General features: G+C 46.2%; 1 protein-coding gene across 3 annotated transcripts in view; it reads right to left on the bottom strand.

The window, feature by feature from the left end:
- The window catches only part of Uxs1 (UDP-glucuronate decarboxylase 1), a 74,014-nt gene extending 56,078 nt beyond the window's left edge, over positions 1-17,936 (bottom strand). Inside the window, exons 1-2 of one of the 3 annotated variants that reach the window (XM_027386722.2) lie at positions 17,769-17,936; positions 1,122-1,149 (exon numbers count right to left, since the gene is read on the bottom strand). In XM_027386722.2, the coding sequence (XP_027242523.1) occupies positions 1,122-1,149; positions 17,769-17,862 (122 nt within the window). In that variant the 5' untranslated portion in view covers positions 17,863-17,936. The remainder of the gene's footprint in view (positions 1-1,121; positions 1,150-17,768) is intronic. The other 2 variants (XM_027386723.2, XM_027386721.2) reach the window with 2 other exon arrangements.
- Positions 17,937-18,107: the final 171 nt, after the last annotated feature.

Genomic DNA, 18,107 nt, shown 5'->3' with positions numbered 1-18,107 from the left:
TTAATCAGACAACTGCACTATTGTAGCTTATTTGCTTGTAAAATGAATGTGTATTACTCTTCAGCTGATTTTTTTTTAAGTGTTGCTTTTTAACTTGGTACAAAAGGATTCTTACTTGTACAAGTATCCCTACTGCCTATTAAAAAAACAAAATTTAGAAAGCCAGCTTGGTAATAAATGGCTATAATCCTAGCGCTCGGGAGGCTGAGGCAGAAGATCATGGGCTTGAGGCAATCGAGGCTACACTATAAATTCAAAGGCAGCCTGTGCTACACTGTAATATTCTGTCCCAAACAAAACCAAAACCAAAATAGGAACAACCACCAAACAGGCACACTCAAACTAGAGGGTCCCACAAGCCTTCACCCCAGACAGGAAGGAGGTCTAGACAACAGCATCTAGTGCAGACCAAGCCATCTTTAACCTAAAAATCCAAACATCTAAAACCCAAACTACGCTGAAATCTGAAACAAGGTGAGCACCAACAAGAAACTTCCACAGCTGACCTCAAGTGACAGGTCAGGATCAAAAAACACAGGCTCACCAAAAAAGTATTTCTAAAGTCACTTTCAGGCTACATATGTGTAAGAAACAAATGAATTCCATGTTTAAACATGTGTCCTGTCCCACACAGTTTCATTATATATGCATAAAAATTCCAAAACGTGAAAAAGAAAATAAACAAAACCCCTCTAAGATCTGAATGCTTCTGGTCCCAAGCAGTTTGGAGCTAAGGAAGGCTCAAGCTGCAGCTGGCTCCCACATGCAAAAAGGCAACCGTGATTACAAAGACATCACCCTTCTGGAAGAGCTGTGCAAAAGGCCACCCACAATACACTTTACATGTGAGTAGTAAAGGCGAGTATCCACTGTGTGCCTCTACGGGAGGAGGGGGATGGGGCAGGCAACACAGTGGCCATCACTGCCATCTGAACTTCACTGGGATAAAATCTAAAACCAGTTACATCCCTTGAGAACACCCACAGAAGAAATGAAACACCCAGATATGTGAACAGCATTAACAGCTTCATCAAAAACATTCAGTTAACTCATGATCCAACTGAGTTACAACTGACCCTATAAAACCCAACCATAATGCCCAAGCAATTAAAAACAATTACCTCATGTTAACAAAGTTGCCCCAAACAGCTGCAAGAGAAAGAAGAAAAAAAAATCAGTATTTAAGTCTATAATATCCAGGGATTCCAACTGATGGAACTTTAATTTTTATATGCTTTATAAAGTTCACTAAAAAAGAATTCACAAAGACAATAAAACATATACCATTTTCAGGAAAAGACTATAAAAAGTGGAAAATAAAGATTCCCATGTAGTCCTGCAGCTCTGGCATTTGGAACTCAAGGATGTGCTTTGAAAAACATTTTGTCCCCAATATTCTGCTTAAGAAAGACTCATTCCTAAAAATAAAAGTCAAAGAACTGCACACCTTAAAGAACCCAGGTTTGATCCAATCTCTCCCTGTGCATGTAGAGATGGCTGGAGCCCAGAGAAGCTCACGGGGGCCTGAAGTGGTGGCCCAGCAGCGGGAAGGGAGTCTATTCCTTCAGCACTTACAGCCTCCCCCATAACAGCTCTCCCCCTCTCTAGCAGGCTATCTACACCAGGTGACTGAACTGCATGGAATTAGTCCCAACCCCACAGTGACATCTTACCACAGATATCTAAAAACATCAAAATGTTAAGAATCCCTAACTCCAAGTCTAGTATCTGAAATGTGCCCCTATCTGAAAGTCTGAGCCTTACCATGATGCTACTACAATTAGGAAATTTCATGCCTTGAAATTCAGTTTCATGCTCAGAATTATTTAGATTAGTGTATAAGAGTGAATTCTGTGTTTAGGATAGGTTCCCTTCTCAAGACAGTTCAAAGACATACAAATACTCTTTAAAAAAAATAACCCTCTGGAATGGCTAGAGAGATGGCTCATCTGTTAACGGGACTGGATGCTCTTCTAGAGGATCCAGGTTCAATTTTCAGCACCTACATAGCAGCTCACAACTGTCTGTAACTCCAGTTCCAGGGGATTTGACACCCTCACACCAAAGCACATAAAATAAAATTAATTATTAAAAAAATAATTAAAAAAAAATAACCTGGAAATCTGAAACCCGTCTGGCCCAGTTACTTTGGCTAAGGGATACAAAGCCTTCTAGACTATGCAACATCACTTTACCAAGCAGAGGACAATTTCATGGACCCCTTTGCTGTGAGTTCTCAGTGCTGATGTTTTCCTACAGTCCTCGGTCTTCTCTCCTGCCGGGTATGGGGAATTCACACACATTGGGCACAAATGTCCTTACTGACAGGGCTGGGCACTGTGTGCACTTGGGGAGGCCTGAGGTTAGTATCCAATCGGCCCAGGCATCTTCTTGTCACTAGATACCGACTAGGAACATTATCCAGAGCATCCCTCACAAGAAGTCTCACTGTGGAGTAGGGGAATATTGCTGATGAAGAAAAAACAGTTCTCTCCAAGGAGATGAGCAAAGTACTTGGCGGGGGGGGGGGGGGGAGCTCAACTAGCTCACTAGGGGGAAGCAAGAAATGGGAGAAATTTAAAGAGAGAAACTAAATAGAGTAGTTCTAAAATGTCTGTTGTTGCCTGTTTTTTCATATAGCCTCATTATGCACACCTAACTGGCCTTACTAAACAGACCAGGCTGGCCCCAGACTCACAGATCTGCCTGCCTCTGCCTCCCAAGTACTGGGATTAAAGGTGTGCATCACCACACTCTGCTTGGCTTGGCTTGTTTTTTAAACAGGGTCTTACTCTGTAGCCCAGGCTGATGAGAACCTGGGGCAATCCTCCTAGCTCAAACTCATTCTGAGTGCTGAGGTCACTGGTGCAAGCTACTAACACCCAGACCGTATTAGTTTCAAAACTTTCTTCAGAGAAGAATGGCACTGTGCTCATTTCCACAACTGTCCCCTGAGCTGTCCTTCAACCCCGATGCCATGTGGCAAATGTTCCAGAGTGATAATAACTTCAAGGAAGTCCTTGGTAGACAGTAAGCCTACTTCCCTATGAAGGGCACTCAGCAGTTCAGGAAAATGAGCAGCTATTGTCCCCATTCATTGCTTTGGCCCAGAACACTTTAATTTAGAAAATATTCAAACCAGAAATTATACAAACAGAAGGCATCCTGAGCACATTTCAAGCATAACTGGCAAATAAAATTAGACAATGATGTTGCTGGACAGGCAAGTGCTTGCCTCTAGCTGTTCTGAGTGTGTTTAGTGAACTGAAATGCTTCATCTGACCTATAGCTATATCAGCTAAGTGCTCCTGGCAGAGATCTACGGTGTCGTCATGAAGGGACTATCTTAGTCACTGTTCTATCACTGTGACAAAGCACCGTGACCAACACAACTGCTTTAGTCACCACTCTATTGCTGTGAATGGACACCATGACCAAGAAAACGCTTATCAAAGGAAGCATTTAACTGGAGGATTAGTTTCAGCAATTTAGTCCATTATCATCGTGGTGGGGAACATGGCACCAAGCATGGCACTGGAGCAGTAGATGAGTTACATCCTGACCCACAAGCAGAGAGAGTGAGCAAGATGGCCTGACATGGGCTTTTGAAACCTCAAAGCCTACCTACTCTCAGTGACAAATCTGCTCCAATAAGGCCACACCTCCTAATCCTCCCCAAACAGTTCCACCAACTGGGAACTAAGTATTCAAACATATGAGCCTATGGTGGTCACTCTCATTCAAATCACCACAGGAACTCCAAGACTGCATTTTTAATACTTGTTTCAAGGGAGGGTGGCTCTGTGTCCCTCTCTGAACTCCATGGGCTTTGTGCTGCTTTGACCACAAGGAAATCAGAAATGACTGCTGGGATAGTCAGTCTGGTGGCCCCGAGTCACTGTGGAAGAAGGCTGGATGGTAACTATTGCGGACATACTAGCAGCCAGTGCTGAGTGTGTTGCTTCTGACCTAGCCAAGAAGTCACCAACTGGCGAGTCTTCCCAGTGGCTGCCCAATTTAAATCTAATCAAAGTCCCAGGCATTAGAAAACATGAAAGATTCACCCCCCTTGTGAATTTCCAACCCACAAAGGTCATGATACACTGTAATGGTAGTTAAGTGGTCAAGCAGCCTGAATCAGAACAGGGCTGGGTTCATCACCTTCTTTAACTCACAGATGTTCAGATACCAGTCTCAGCCCTCAAACAGAAGCAGGTATGAGCTGCATTCCAATCAGCCCATCTGTAGCATTTCCCTCATCAGAAGCAACCAATTCCCAGGGACAGATTTCCGTGAGACACGGGAGTGTACAGGATGCAGTTCTGAGGAGATCTTGACCACCCAGTGAACAAGGCTACTGACAACCTAACTGCACACCTCCCCGCATGAAACATCAGCTGCTCCTGGCAAAGACTGGCCTTGCAAACCTTCAAAACCCCAACAAGGCAAAAACTGTGGATGGGGTAAAGATGTGACTAACCCTAGATGGGCTCTGGGGTAGCCTAATTAAATCCTCTCTCTCCCTCAACAGACAAGAACAGTCACCAGCCTTGTAATAGGAGTAACAGTGAACTTCTGGCCTAATTAGCCAAATGAGAAGATGCTGTCTTGCATCCTTCAAATTCACAAGGGGAGGAGACATGCAGAAGCACTGAGGCGTCCCTTTTCCACTTCCCACTGCAGACTGAGCTGAGGTGCTGAAGGCCAGGCAACAGGAACCCCACTGAATGGACTGGCCACACTCTTCTAATTGCAGCTTCTCTAGCCTCAAAGGCCAGGTCTCAGGAGTGGGGGACTAAGAGATCACCCAGGATGAAAGCAAGTCCCCACTCATGACAATGGTGACTGATAGCTGTGAGCCTCAGGCACAGCAAGACTTGCCAGAACCCCCTCCCCGCCCCCGTGGCCCTAGCCCTGTAGGCCCCAACCTCTAGCCAGCCCCTGATGATAGGTACTGAACCCCAGTTACAAAACCCTTAGGCTTACATCATAAAGTCCTAGTACTCTACAGCTATGGTTTGAATGTCCCTCCAAAATGTGTGCTGTAATTTAACTACCACTGTAGCAGCAAGCAGCCTCCCTAACCCAGAGCACCTTCTGATTGCTCCCATCACACTTGCACACCCCATCCTCAAACAGTCCATGTCTCAACACAAATGGGTCTCTCCGATGGAAAGAAGGGAGATGCTGAGGCAGCTCGCTCTGCACCATCCCCAAGTGGTACTGTGCAGGATTCTAGGACAGCTGGCTGGTGATAGCCTTAACCTCCACACTCAGCCCAGCAAAGTCCTGCATGATCACTGCAGTCCAGCACCATGACCTAGGCAACTTACAGAACAAGGGTCTATTTGGGATTATGGTTCCAGAAGGGTAAGAGTTCCATCATGGTAGGGAACATAACATGTTTTCATGTTATGCTGAGAGCTCACATCCTTTACTATAAGCACCAAGTAGAGAAAGCAAACTACAGTGACTCAAGACTTTCCAGTGACACACTTCTTCTAACAAGGTTATACCACCTGAATTCCCCAAACAGAATTTCCAACTGGAGATCAAGTATTCAAATGCCCCAGACTATGGAGGACATCTTACCACATAGGTGAATACAGAATGCCCCTGCCCCATATTCCTGAGCAGGCTGCTGGAAGAACCCTTGGTAATGAGGCTCTGCCACCACTTCTCTGGACTTATCTCCAGGGCATCACACAACCCTGAATACTCTCTTCACAAAGGGCCATCAATCACCTGCCTCTAGCTTCTCAGATCCTGACTAACTGTCCCCTCCAATGCTCCTTTTGGGTCCCTCCTCTGTTCCACTGCAGAGCCCTCACCTGCACAGGGAGGACAGGTCCCTGTCCTAACTACCTGCACATACACAATGTAGATTACCTTAGCCAAGAATGGACTTAGTGTGGTGACTGCTTTTAAATGTCAACTTCTCTCAAGTTTGAATCACCTGAGCAGTGTCAACTGAGGAACTGTCTTGATTACCCTTGACTGATTTGGGGAAGGCTCACCCCAAATGCAGGCAGCACCTTCTTCAGGTAGCAGCCTAGGTAAAGAAGCCTAGGAAAAAAAGGAAATCACTTGCCTATTGATCAGTTGGCCTTGCCCCTTACTACCAAATTCATTTACTCTGTTGCTGTTGTTGATTCTTTCTCAGATATTAGAACCAACACTTCCTGCCTTCCAATGTGGGCTGAGGACCAGTGGCTCTCCAAGAATCCTCCAAGTCTTTGGCATCAGACAGGGACTGCTGAGGCAACAGCTTTGCAAACTAACCAAATACCAAACTCTTGGTCTTCTCTGGTATAATGCAACTGTTACTATTTCCAGAGTACTGTTTAAACTGATCTAATATATTCTAATATATTCTAATAAATATTATTAAATAATATATTCTAATAAATATAAATGAATGCATGTATGTGTGTGTATTCTATGGGATGTTCATGTGTGTATCTGTGTGTGTGTGTGTGTGTGTGTGTGTGTGTGTGTGTGTGTGTGTTCTATGGGCTGTTCCTCTAGAGTGAGTGTGTGTGTGTGTGTGTGTGTGTGTGTGTGTGTGTGTGTGTGTGTGTGTGTGTATTCTATGGGCTGTTCCTCTAGAGAACCCTAACTAGTACAGATGGCAAGGAGAACTTTAAAACAGCTGACTTTGGAACCCTGGGACAGTCTTTAAGCTATGGTTCTATCACCAGTCCTGGTCCCTGTAAGAACCAGTTTTCAAGAGCAGAATTCTCATGCTGAAGCTCCTCATTCGAAAGCTTTCCATTGAAATGAGGGCACAGTTGTTAGTATTCAGGCTTGTCCTCTGGCTTCTGACAGGACACACCCTCAGCTGCAGCCACTAAGAGCACCACCTGTGCACATTCACTATGTTCCCTTTTAAAAGGGCCCTGCCCACCTCCTATCCTCCTCTTTCTTTCTCTCCCTCTCCCTGTTTCCTCTTTCCTGCTGCTCCTGCCTCCGAGGCCAGTCTTCCCCCCTTGCTTTCCCCCTTTTTATGATTCGTCTCCCCCCACCCCCGCAAAAAAAACCCTCCACTTGAACTCTGCCCCATGGCATCTTTCTCAAACCACTTTTTAAAAAAACTACAACAGCAGGATGTACATGTACCTGAGTTCTGTGCAACCACCAGATGAATGGGATATGCTCTGCAGATACAGCTTTCCTCCATATATAAAAAGGGCAAATCACAGAAAAACTGATGGTCTAAAGCCACCAGCACATTAAAAGCATCTAAGTGTTGTTTAGAGGCACAGGATGCAAAGAAAGCTATTTGGATGATGAATACAGACACCTATGGGGAGGGCAACTGGGTTAGCTAGAAGGGGAAGAGTCTCTCCAAGCTTCCTGCGTTATTTGAATGTTAGCATTGTGAGCTAAAACTAAGTCTCAGAAGGCCATGTAAAAGTTCCATAAGCCCAGAACCTTTCTATCCAGCTGCAAATTGGCCTTAACCCCAGGAGCCTGGCACTCGGCAGTAAAAGGCTGACAGAAAAAAACTTGCTGGAAATAGGCATTCATAACAGTGATGTGACTAATTCTAAGAGCTGACACCGAGCTTCATTCTGTCTGCAGGTCTCTGCCACAGAGCCACACCATTCCTGCCACCTGCAGTAGAACCTGTGTGGGTCCTGTGTCACTCTCAAAAGTTCTAGTCTTTGGAATCTACTCCTTTTTTTGTTTGTTTGTTTTGTTTTGTTTTTTGTTTGTTTGTTTTTTTCTGAGACATGGTTTCTCTGTGTAGCTTTGGAGCCTATCCTGGCACTCGCTCTGGAGACCAGGCTGGCCTCGAACTCACAGAGATCTGCCTGCCTCTGCCTTCTGAGTGCTGGAATTAAAGGCGTGCGCCACCGGAATCCACTCTTAACACATACATATCCCAGTCTTTACAAGTGAAAGTTTGGGAAACAACATGGAATTTGGTGAAGACAGTGGGAAGAAACAGAAAGAAATACACCTAGCAACTTTTAATATCTAAACAGCAAAACTTCTTTGAAGAGCCAGGCATGGTAATCTTGCATAAAATCACAGCATTTAGGAGGCTGAGACAAGCGGACCATGAGTTTGTGGCCAGCCAGGCTGGATAGCAAGTGTCTGGGCTACAGGGTAAGACTCATTCTAAAACAAACAAGAACAGTTGACTTCACAACTATCAGAGACAAACATTAAGTGATAAGGAGTGTAAACTCTCCTTCATTTTTTTCAAGGCACCTCAGATACCAACAGAGACTGGATAGTTTTCAGGAACTGCAACCACACAGCTTTTGCATGTTAAACAGATGTAGGATGACCCTAAGGACATGTAGCAATATTTCTTCCCAAAGAATGAAATATACCTCCCCTGATGCTACTAAATGAGTATTGTCTCTTTAGATTTTCTTATGAAAATGGGATTGTCAAGAAGAGAACAAGAAAGAGAGAAAATTATCCCCCAAACCCCAGCATCAGGCAAGGCCTGTGGGAAAAGCTGTTAAAGCATCACTCTCCCCATTGGTCTGGTCCTCACGAAGCTCAAGTGCCATCAGGCCTCATCATTCAAGGGTGCAGACTAAAGAGGCAGAAGTGGAAGGCAGTACCCGAGGGCCCAGCACAGAGCAAGCCAAGCCAGCCTGTCTGTCGGGTTGCTGATGTAGAAAACAGACACCAGTATACTGCTGCAAACACTGTTTTCCACCTGCATCTATATCCCAGCACAGACAGGGCTTGAGCACAACCTCAAAGATTCATGCTTAGAACCATAGATCGGCTTCCCCATCTATAAAACAGAGCACAGTTCAACTCCCCACTGTAGGACAGCCAGATGACAAGTGGGGGCCTGAAGAGGGCATGGGATGCCTCACTCTGTGTGTGGTGGTGGTGGGATTTCCTGCACCACATTCAGAACCCAGGAGAGCCACTGTGACCTTTTAAGTAATTAAGGAGCACTGGGGTGAAGGGAGCAGGGATAGAAGTAAACTATGCAATTGCAAAGGAAACTAAGAGAAGAAAGATCCTAATTTGGCAGAGTCCCCTTTGGAGGACCTCTCAGAGTTCATGGCCATCCCACGAGGCCTGCCTACCACTAGCTCCCATGGGCATTCCAGGTATGGGTCCTTTCTCCTGTCTAGAGCTGAGCCGCCCCCACACCTCCGATCTGCTGTTGCTGCTGACATAACCCAGCTGCCTGCTCGCTTCTTTTAAAACAAAAACATAAATGAAACACAGGCACCTACAGTATTTATGTCAATGAGAACTGGCATGTTCTGTTTGCAATTTCTGAAATGCTATAAAAATGCTCAAAGATGTTAAGAATAGCACTGCAAGATCTCAGCACACTGACAACATGGTTTTTCTTCTCTAGCACATCCAGACTCCCTCCGAAAAGAAGGCTGTTTGGAGAAGGCCAAATGTTTTCTGTTATTGCTCTACTTTACTTATTTATTTTGGTTAAAGAAACTCAAAATAGCTAAACCAGAAAGGAAGAAGAAGAAAAAAAAAACTGGTCAATAAATCTGAAAGTCACTCTGAGCAGAGTCTCCATTGCCCTTCTGGTCTTCGAGTCCCTTCATGTCAAACACCCACCCAGCAGTTTGCTTCCATGTTCTTTACACACCAGTCTTTCCACACAGTAAGTTTTGAGTATTTATATCCTTGTAAAGCATAGAGCATAGACGCTTCATTTCCTAAGGGAAATAGCAAGACTTGTCCTAAATTACAATCTCCTGAAGAAGGACAGATGAAACCACTCTTTCCAAAAAGAGAGGCAGCCCTAAGTGACTGCTCCTTGCCTTGATGCTCCTCTGTTCTCACCAGTGTTCTTAAAACTGTCACATTTGCAGAATGTAAAGGACATTTTTAAAAGGCAAAGGTGGCAGAAATGTGGGTCCAGTGCACACCTGGTGACTAGTCTCAGTAACTAGACACTTATCCATGAGAGCTATGAGACTTCACAGCAAACATTCCTGGATTTGTGTGAGTCAGGCAGCTGTGACCAAGTACCAGACTCCATGACTTATAGAAAACCTAACTGTGCTTCACTCAGTTGGGAGACTAACAACTGTGAGAACAAACAGGCTTTTGTCTTATGAGAGCTCACTGGTTTGTGGATGACACATTCTTAACACGCGGTTACATGGTGGACTTATAAACCAGCCCTCTCTGCCATTAATATTCATGAGACCTCCAACACCATGACCCAATCACTTTTCAAGGCTCCACTTTCTCAACATTTGAATTCCAGGCATATGCCAGGTCTATTACCAACATGCAGCACCTTTGAGAGGCACAGAGGCAATGTTCAGGGCAGAGGGACCAATGTGAGCTTCTGCTCCAAGCCCACTGACCTTCCATGTTCTGCCTCTGTTGGCTTCAGACCTCAGGCTCGCTGTGTCCTGCCTCCTGCTGCTCTGGCTCATGGTTCCCCTTCACCTTCAACTACAATATCCAAATGCTATCTATCAGCTGAAAGCTGACCTTGTAATGGCAATGCCCTGTTCCTTCAGGTTCTGATGGCCTGTTTCTTGAGGCACTTGGCACTCTATCTTGACCAAGTTCTAAAGAATAACATGAGAAACAGGAAACTGTTAGTAATGGAGATACTCAGATCGTGAGCCCTGCTTCTGATACCAAATGTGTGGACTACTCCCACACCCAGAAACCCACTCACCAACTCTCGAAATGCCAACCTGGATTCCCAACAAGTGCATTCACTCTGCCACCAAGACCTCTGAGGCAAAGGGCTTTCTGCCATGGAGAGACGAAGCATTCAAATATATGAGCCTGTGGGAGCCATTCTCATTCAAACCACCATAGGTGGCTAGCCCAGCACTGACACAGCATTCCTGGAGACTAACTGGAGGCTAAAAGAAGGAAGTCTGAGCCCCATCTCTGGTTCTAGGTATAGACAGGCCTTCCAAAGGGCCCCCAAAATTATATATTACAAAGACACCATTGCTTGCTTTCTCAAATTAATTCAAAGGGGCCTGTCAATCACCGGGCCTGAAGACCACCCCTTCTTTCAGGAAAGTTGACAACAATAATTAACCCTTTAATGACAATATATGCACACATACATCCCAGAGCGCTTCCCTCCATGGAGGTGCTCACCCAGCCTCAATGCTAAGCCCTCTAAGCTGGCCAGCTTGTTGGAGTTCTACCTCAACTCCAACTTGTTTTTCCCTCTCTGATTTTTTGGATAATGTCCAAAACCCTAAGCGTGCTAACCCAGACACTCTGGGCATTCTGTCTTTAAAGGACCTGGCCCTGCCCCCACACTCTCTCGGGCTGCTTCACTGCTTTCTGCAGTCTAACTCATAAGCTATAACTCTCTCTCTTTCCACAGCCCTCTGCTGCTGAGCCCGCCTACTCTCATGACTTCCTCCTCTCTAGCCCTTCTCCCAGCAGCCATGGGGATTGACAGCTTGCCTTCCCTCTTGTTTTTCTCTCTCTGATAAGATGGTCCTCCAGCTTCTTTGCCAGTTTGTTTTTAAGTACTTCTGTCAATGAATCTAAAAACCCACAAAAGGGAACCCCAACTTCCCTTTTCACACGTGTGTAAAAAATAAGTATCTGCAAATACATTCTTTGGGGGGGGGCACTTCTCATGGAATATATGCTGGTGGAAGCCTGTACAGAAGCGTGCCCAAGGCAGGAGTACTTGGAAACCACACCCCTTCCCCATAGCATACTGGTCCTGAAAAATAAAACACTGCTCAGAGGGTACACACATCAATAAAAAGGGGTGGCCTCCACAAATCCTCACGCATCTCAACAAGATGATAGGTATGCAGACACAGAAGTGTGTCTATATTTGCAAAATCCAATAGAAGATGGATAAACAAGCTAGTGAAGGGAACTACATAGTGAAGCAGCAGAAAGAGACAATCTGGATAGTCTTGTTCTGTGCCGTGTACATGGCTTACACATTGTAAACACCCATCACAAACCGAAAATGCCTGCACAGGCTGGCCGAGCAGACCTGCACCTTATCTACCGTGAGCAGCTTCCCCTCAGGATTCAGATTGTGGGTGCTACAGGACTCTGCTTTGCTTTGCTGCTGCCCAAGAACACTGGAGGATTGTAGTGCATACGTGCTAGCCTGGAAAAAGATCCAAATTCAAAAATCTGAAGTCTGGTTTCTACCGAATTTAAATGCTTTTAGCAACACTATAAAGCTGAAAATTGATCATTGAAACAGCATTAGTATTTTACCTGCAGACAGAACAAATGAGTAAACACATTGATGTTGGCAACAAGATTTTCACTGTGGGCAAAAGGAAATGGAGGGAGGGAGGGATGGAGGGAAGAAGCCAGCCACACTGAAATTTATATTGGAAGTATCACCAAAAACTCACAGAAAAAAATAGCTGCATTTCTCAGCTATGCACAGTGACAGACTGAGGGAACATGTACTTTTAAGAGAAACAATGTGACAACTAGCCCTGCCAGTCCATCAGGTTTGGCATCACCAACAGAAGACGCCACTCAACATTACTTGTCTCCTGGTGTGATGATATCAGTTAGCAAGCATTAATTGTGAAAATTGGTTTTGGTGCTAGACAACCACTATGTCAAGTCTGTAATACAATGTACACCCAAATTTAATAACAATGAAGCAATCAGATAAACCCAAAATGGGAGTGTTGTGTAAGATGATTGATGTGGGCATTAAATTTCAAAAAAGGTAAATATCATGAGAAACGTGTGTGTGTACATGCAAGTGTGTGAATAAGGCTATTCATTCAAGAAATTTATGAGACACGGCAACCGAATTAAATGCAGCACGTCCATCTTTACTGGGTTCTACATTTAAAAAATAAAAACAGACTGAGGAGATGGCTCAAAGGGTCAAGTGGCTTGCCGCACAAGCATGAGGGCCTGAATCTGGATCCTCAGCACCAATGTAAAAGAGCTTATTCAGACAGCAATGCAGGTCTGTATAATCCCAGCACTAGGGAGGGACAGACAGGAGGATCCGAGGGCTTGCTGGCCAGCCAGTCTAGCCCTATCTGTGAACTCCAGGTTCAGTGAGAGCTCAAAATCAAGATGGAGAGGAAGTGAATTGCTCCATCGTCTTAGCTTCGGCTAATTGCCAAGTCAGAGGAAGAGAAAACCACAGCAACAACTTATCTTGCTTTCACATCAGAACACTAGCCCAAAGATGAGGGTCAGCATTCCTGTTCTGTCCTGGGCAGGCGACTAGGAAGAGAGCAAGTGCTACCAGAGAAAGGACAAGTAGACTGGAAACAGTGGCTACTAGGGTACAGGGCAGAGCCTGACATTTTCCAGGAACATGAGAACTGGCTTCACGCTTCTCAAACAATACTAGAAAGTTGGGAAGGAATGGAAAATGCTTCCAAACCCTGAAAAGATGCTTTTTTGGAATTCTACCTTCATTCAGTCCCTAAATACGAACATAGAAAAGGCACTTTGGATCAAGTGTCAAAGTTCCAGACTATAGGCAGAAGAACCAGGCCGATGGGAACATGGAGGCTAACAGCCTATCCCCAGGCACATCTCTGGAAGGTGCCAACACCAGGATGCCCTAATACTTACAAGCAGCCTGGACAAAGACAACTGGCAAAAAAAGAAATAAAAAAAGTCACACTGGTTCAGTCACAATATACAGAGAGAAAACACATTTAAAGGGAGAGAGGGGAGACAGCTAAGAATAAAAACACAGGGCATGGTGCCCACCGGCAGCATTTAGTCATGCATGTAAAGAACAAATGATCTCACATATATCATGTGGACACGGGGATGGGGTCAGCATGAGCATGGTAGAGGGGGAAAGAAAGCAAATGCCTGATCACTTTCCAAAGAATGAAGTCACTAGTTACAGCTCCATCTGACAAATCAAGAAGCGTAGAATTCAGAAGTACAGTAAGACCCAAACCACCAAAATCAGAATCCCAAAGTAGGGTGTCTGGTGATAAGTGCAGGGGGAATGGTGGCAGAGGAGGCTGCTGAATAATACCTTGAGGAGGTTATCTGACCAGAGACCTTGTAAAGACTCATCAGATCTGCTCCAATTCTATCCAGGTTGAACACCGGAAGCACCACTGGTAAGCATTTTGAACCTCTGCCAGGTATGTGGAAGGTTGTGGTGAATTTCAATTCACTGTGCACTGCCTTAAGTACTTCCTGGGTTGATGATGCAAAGGCTAGGGAACATAATGCAGATAAAAACACCTCTATCTGCATGAAGAAGAACTCAAGTGCAACGTTGAGTCAGTCTAGGGTAACACATACTCACAGAAGGTACATGAGGGTGAGGACAGCAGGTTAGTCACAACAGTCGAAAAGGTTAGGAGAAAGATGGGGGCTCAGAGAACTTGAGCTCTGCTGACAGAACACAAGGAACATTTCTAGAAAGCATACTGAAGGTAAAGGTGCTATAGTTGTGTGTGTTTGTGTATCATCACACAGAGGTAACAGGGATGTTCTATTGTGGGGGGGGCAGGATTATTAAAAAAGAGAAACAGAGATTAGAAATCAGAGGCATACCAGGACCAGACAATAAATCTTCACTGCTGAGGACAACACACTTTGGCTGCAGAACACAGAGAAATCAAGCTGGAACCAATATGAAAACATCCCCTCTGCTGGCCAAGCTTTCATTGTGGCAAAAGGTGTTACACAGGCCACTGGGGTGAAAATTCATTGATGGTATGTATCCTTGCAGGTAACCCTCACGCTACATATAATATCAACCTTCCAGGCAAGATGTCACAAAAGTTATAGAGGGCAACCAACTGCTTTGGATTGGTCTGAAACCTGACCCACAAGAATGAATTCAGACCAACTGCTATAAAGCTGGCTAAAAGCCCACCGCTCAGAAGGTCGAAGGTTCCAGGGTTGAACCAAATACTGTCATTCTGTTCTTCGAAAAGGACATATTGTCAAACTGCTTCTAAGTATGTTCAGACCCACAGGTCAGCATTGCTTTCAACCCTGGCCAGAGAAGCTTCTCTCTGTGTTAATGAAGAGATCTGGTCAAAGTACTGACATGAGTGTGTGTGGAGTGCTCAGTTCTAAACACAGCATCTCCATCACCCCTCACCAACACTCAGGGAACACCTTAGAAAACAGAAGGAAGGAACAAACCAAAGGGCTGATGGATGGGAAGGAGTGCTGTGAATGCTATCTTTCAGATATGACATAACCACTATACCCACAAACTCATTCAACTATGGTTACCTATGCACGACCAAGTCAACAGGATGGGTCAACATTCCAACCGGTCAGCACTAGCTGGACTTACATCATTACTAACAATAACAACTAACATAACAGGGTTGAGGATATCTAGGAGAGAGGGATACATTGTTTACATTGCTAAATTGCCAAAGAACAAATAAAAGTTATTCTATTGGAAAAGAAATGACAGATGCTTCATTTTCAGCATCCTCTGATGGGACCAATAGGAAGCCCTGTAACATCTTCCTGGTAAAGCAACTCAGACTTATCATTACTACTCATCATTAACACTGTCTCCAACCTAACATTTAAATCCTCATAACTACACTCAGCACCTGCTCCCTGAGCTGGACCAAGACCTCGATGGCCTGCCAGCTCTAGTCCTTGCCGGTCTAGGTAGTTTCTTCATTGTGCTGGGATTCCACACTCCCAGAACACTGCTCTTCCTTGAGTTACTAGACTACTGTTTGCTCTTCAGCACCACAGCACCTCTGCAAGTGCTGCTTTTTCTGGAAAGCCTTCCCTCCTATTAGCTCCTACATATCCTTCATTCTCAGCTCACATCCTGGTTTGTCAGGGAAACCAGTATCCTTGATTGCTCTCACTCGGGAGTCCCTGCCATAAACTTTGAGCATTCCTTATTTGCAGGAGTACTGGATCCATGCCCTTCTCTTCCTGGCCAATGGCTTTCAAAGCAGGATCTCCCTCAGAAGGACATCTGGGTTACCAAGAATCTGAGGCCACCCTGGACTACCGGGTGAAACCAAACCAAACCAAACCAAAGATTCTCTAAACCACAACAATAGGAGAAGCTATTAGAAATGGAAAAATTTCAGGCCACATCCCAGACCTGCCGAATAGAAAACAAAGTGTTTTCAAAAACCCACGGGGTAACGCTGATGCACTCAAGTGTAAGAAGCTTGGCTGAACTACTGGGTCCAGGTTCTGTACCACCAAATCAAAAGCCTGCACTCGTGCTGTGCCTTGCTGCCACCATGTTCAACAACTGACAATGTTCAAGCCCCGAATGAAATGTGCTGGTGGACTGAACGACTGGTAAAAACTCATGGGACACCTCCAAAAACTCCCTGCTTATTAATTCTAAACACCAATGCCTCACCGTAGAAGCCCTCCATAAGTAAATCAACACTGAAATTGCTGCCCAAGGACCTGAATTCTAAGCCCCAGATCAAGGTCTTTTGGGAGCTGGAATGAATCTTGACTCAGACTAATAAAGGCGCTAATTTCTCATGCTCTAAATTTTCTCACCGATAAGATGGTAATAATCACCCTATCACCCACATCTTAAGGTATGTGAAATAATCAGCTGTGGTGGTGGCAGGAGAAGAATCACACCTGCACATACAGTTAAGCACTCAGCTAACTTAGGCATTACTATTATCACAGTAATAATTAATCAGCAGGAAGGGGTCTTTTTCTTGAATGTGAGTTCTTTTCAACACAGATCACAGTTGAGGCTAGTTCTCCCTTCCCTCCAGACCTAAAACTTCTCCTAGCAACCAGAAGCCTTTCCAGAGCATCCTGGCTCCTCCTCCTGGATCAGCTGAGCTGTAGCAGGCTGGCTGCATCCTACCAGCACCTTCATCCCATCAGCTAAACTCACTTTCCTAAGTACCTACTCACCAGGGAATCAGAGCCTGGAAACTCCCATCACTTACCAGGTTTCATTTGGGTATGTCTACCAAGGTGGCCAGGATTTAGAAGCAGCTCCCACTGAGAGCTATTCTTAGCCCAATTTTGGTACTTTGTAAAGTATTAATAGCAGCTATTATATCCCCAATGTATAGCTCAAAAACAACAACAATAACAACATAAAATAAAATAGAACTTTGCCTCCTCTGAGAAACTGAGGGTCCCTCACCTGCCTTCACAGTGACTTTACCCCCTCTCCAGATAGCCAGGCTGTGAGGACCCAAAGGACGCGCGCCCCGCCCGGTTCTCTAAGCTGTGCCTCCTTCCCGCTTGGCCCTATTCCCACCACGCCGGAGGAGTACCTGGAAAGGAATGGGGCGGGGTGGGGGGGCTTGAACACCAGAACATGGCAACACAGGACATCCACTGGGGATGGCAACACTCGGCTCCCCCAGAGTTAAATGCTGAGTAATTTTCCTGCGTAGCAGTCAGAGCGGGGACCCTGCCAATGGCTACAGTATTTTTATCCTACTTAACCAGCACCGTCTCCAAGGGTGTTCCGGAGCGGCACTCTCCAGAATCGCTAACCCGGACCGAGCAGGCTCCCCGGACGCCATGGACACCGTGGCCAGTAAGAGCTGCCGGGGACAACGAGGTCGGTCGAGTCCGCAGTGTCTACGGCTCAGGGAGCGTGACCACCGCGTCTGGGGCAGAGGCCCCCACCACCGGCCACTAGGTCGGACGCCGGGCCTACGCGGAGATGGGCTGCAAGCAAAGCAACAGCGGCTCCACTGCACAAGTGCAACCTCGTGGGAGTGGGGACCCGGCTCCCGGCCCTGCACGGTCCGCCGCTCGGCCGCAGCACCCGTTCCCCGCCGCCGCCGCCGCGCGGGAATGAATGGGCTTCCGCCCACCGCGCGCGCACTCACAGGCGGCGTAGGCGAGCAGCGCGATGCCCAGCAGCAGCTTCATCCTCCTGCGGTTGACGGAAGAGACCAGGCGCAGCAGCCCCTTGCTCACCATGCCCGGGAACCACACGGGTCCAGGGCCTGCCGCGCCGGCCAGCAGCTGCACAATGCGCGGCGGCCCGAGCCCCGCCCCCGCGCCCGCCCCGCCCCGCCCCCGCGTGCTCCGCTTCCTGCCCGCTGAGCCACTGCGCTCGCGCGGCTCCGTCCCGGCCTCCGGCTCCGCCCACAACCAGACCCCGCCCTCCTCCTTTCCCGCAGGCGCAGTGCGCGGTGCCTGAGTTTCTAAGTGTCAATCAAGAA

Source organism: Cricetulus griseus (assembly GCF_003668045.3).
Source record: "Cricetulus griseus strain 17A/GY chromosome 1 unlocalized genomic scaffold, alternate assembly CriGri-PICRH-1.0 chr1_1, whole genome shotgun sequence".
Taxonomy (NCBI): Eukaryota; Metazoa; Chordata; class Mammalia; order Rodentia; family Cricetidae; genus Cricetulus; species Cricetulus griseus.
This window is presented reverse-complemented; position numbering and strand designations above follow the sequence as displayed.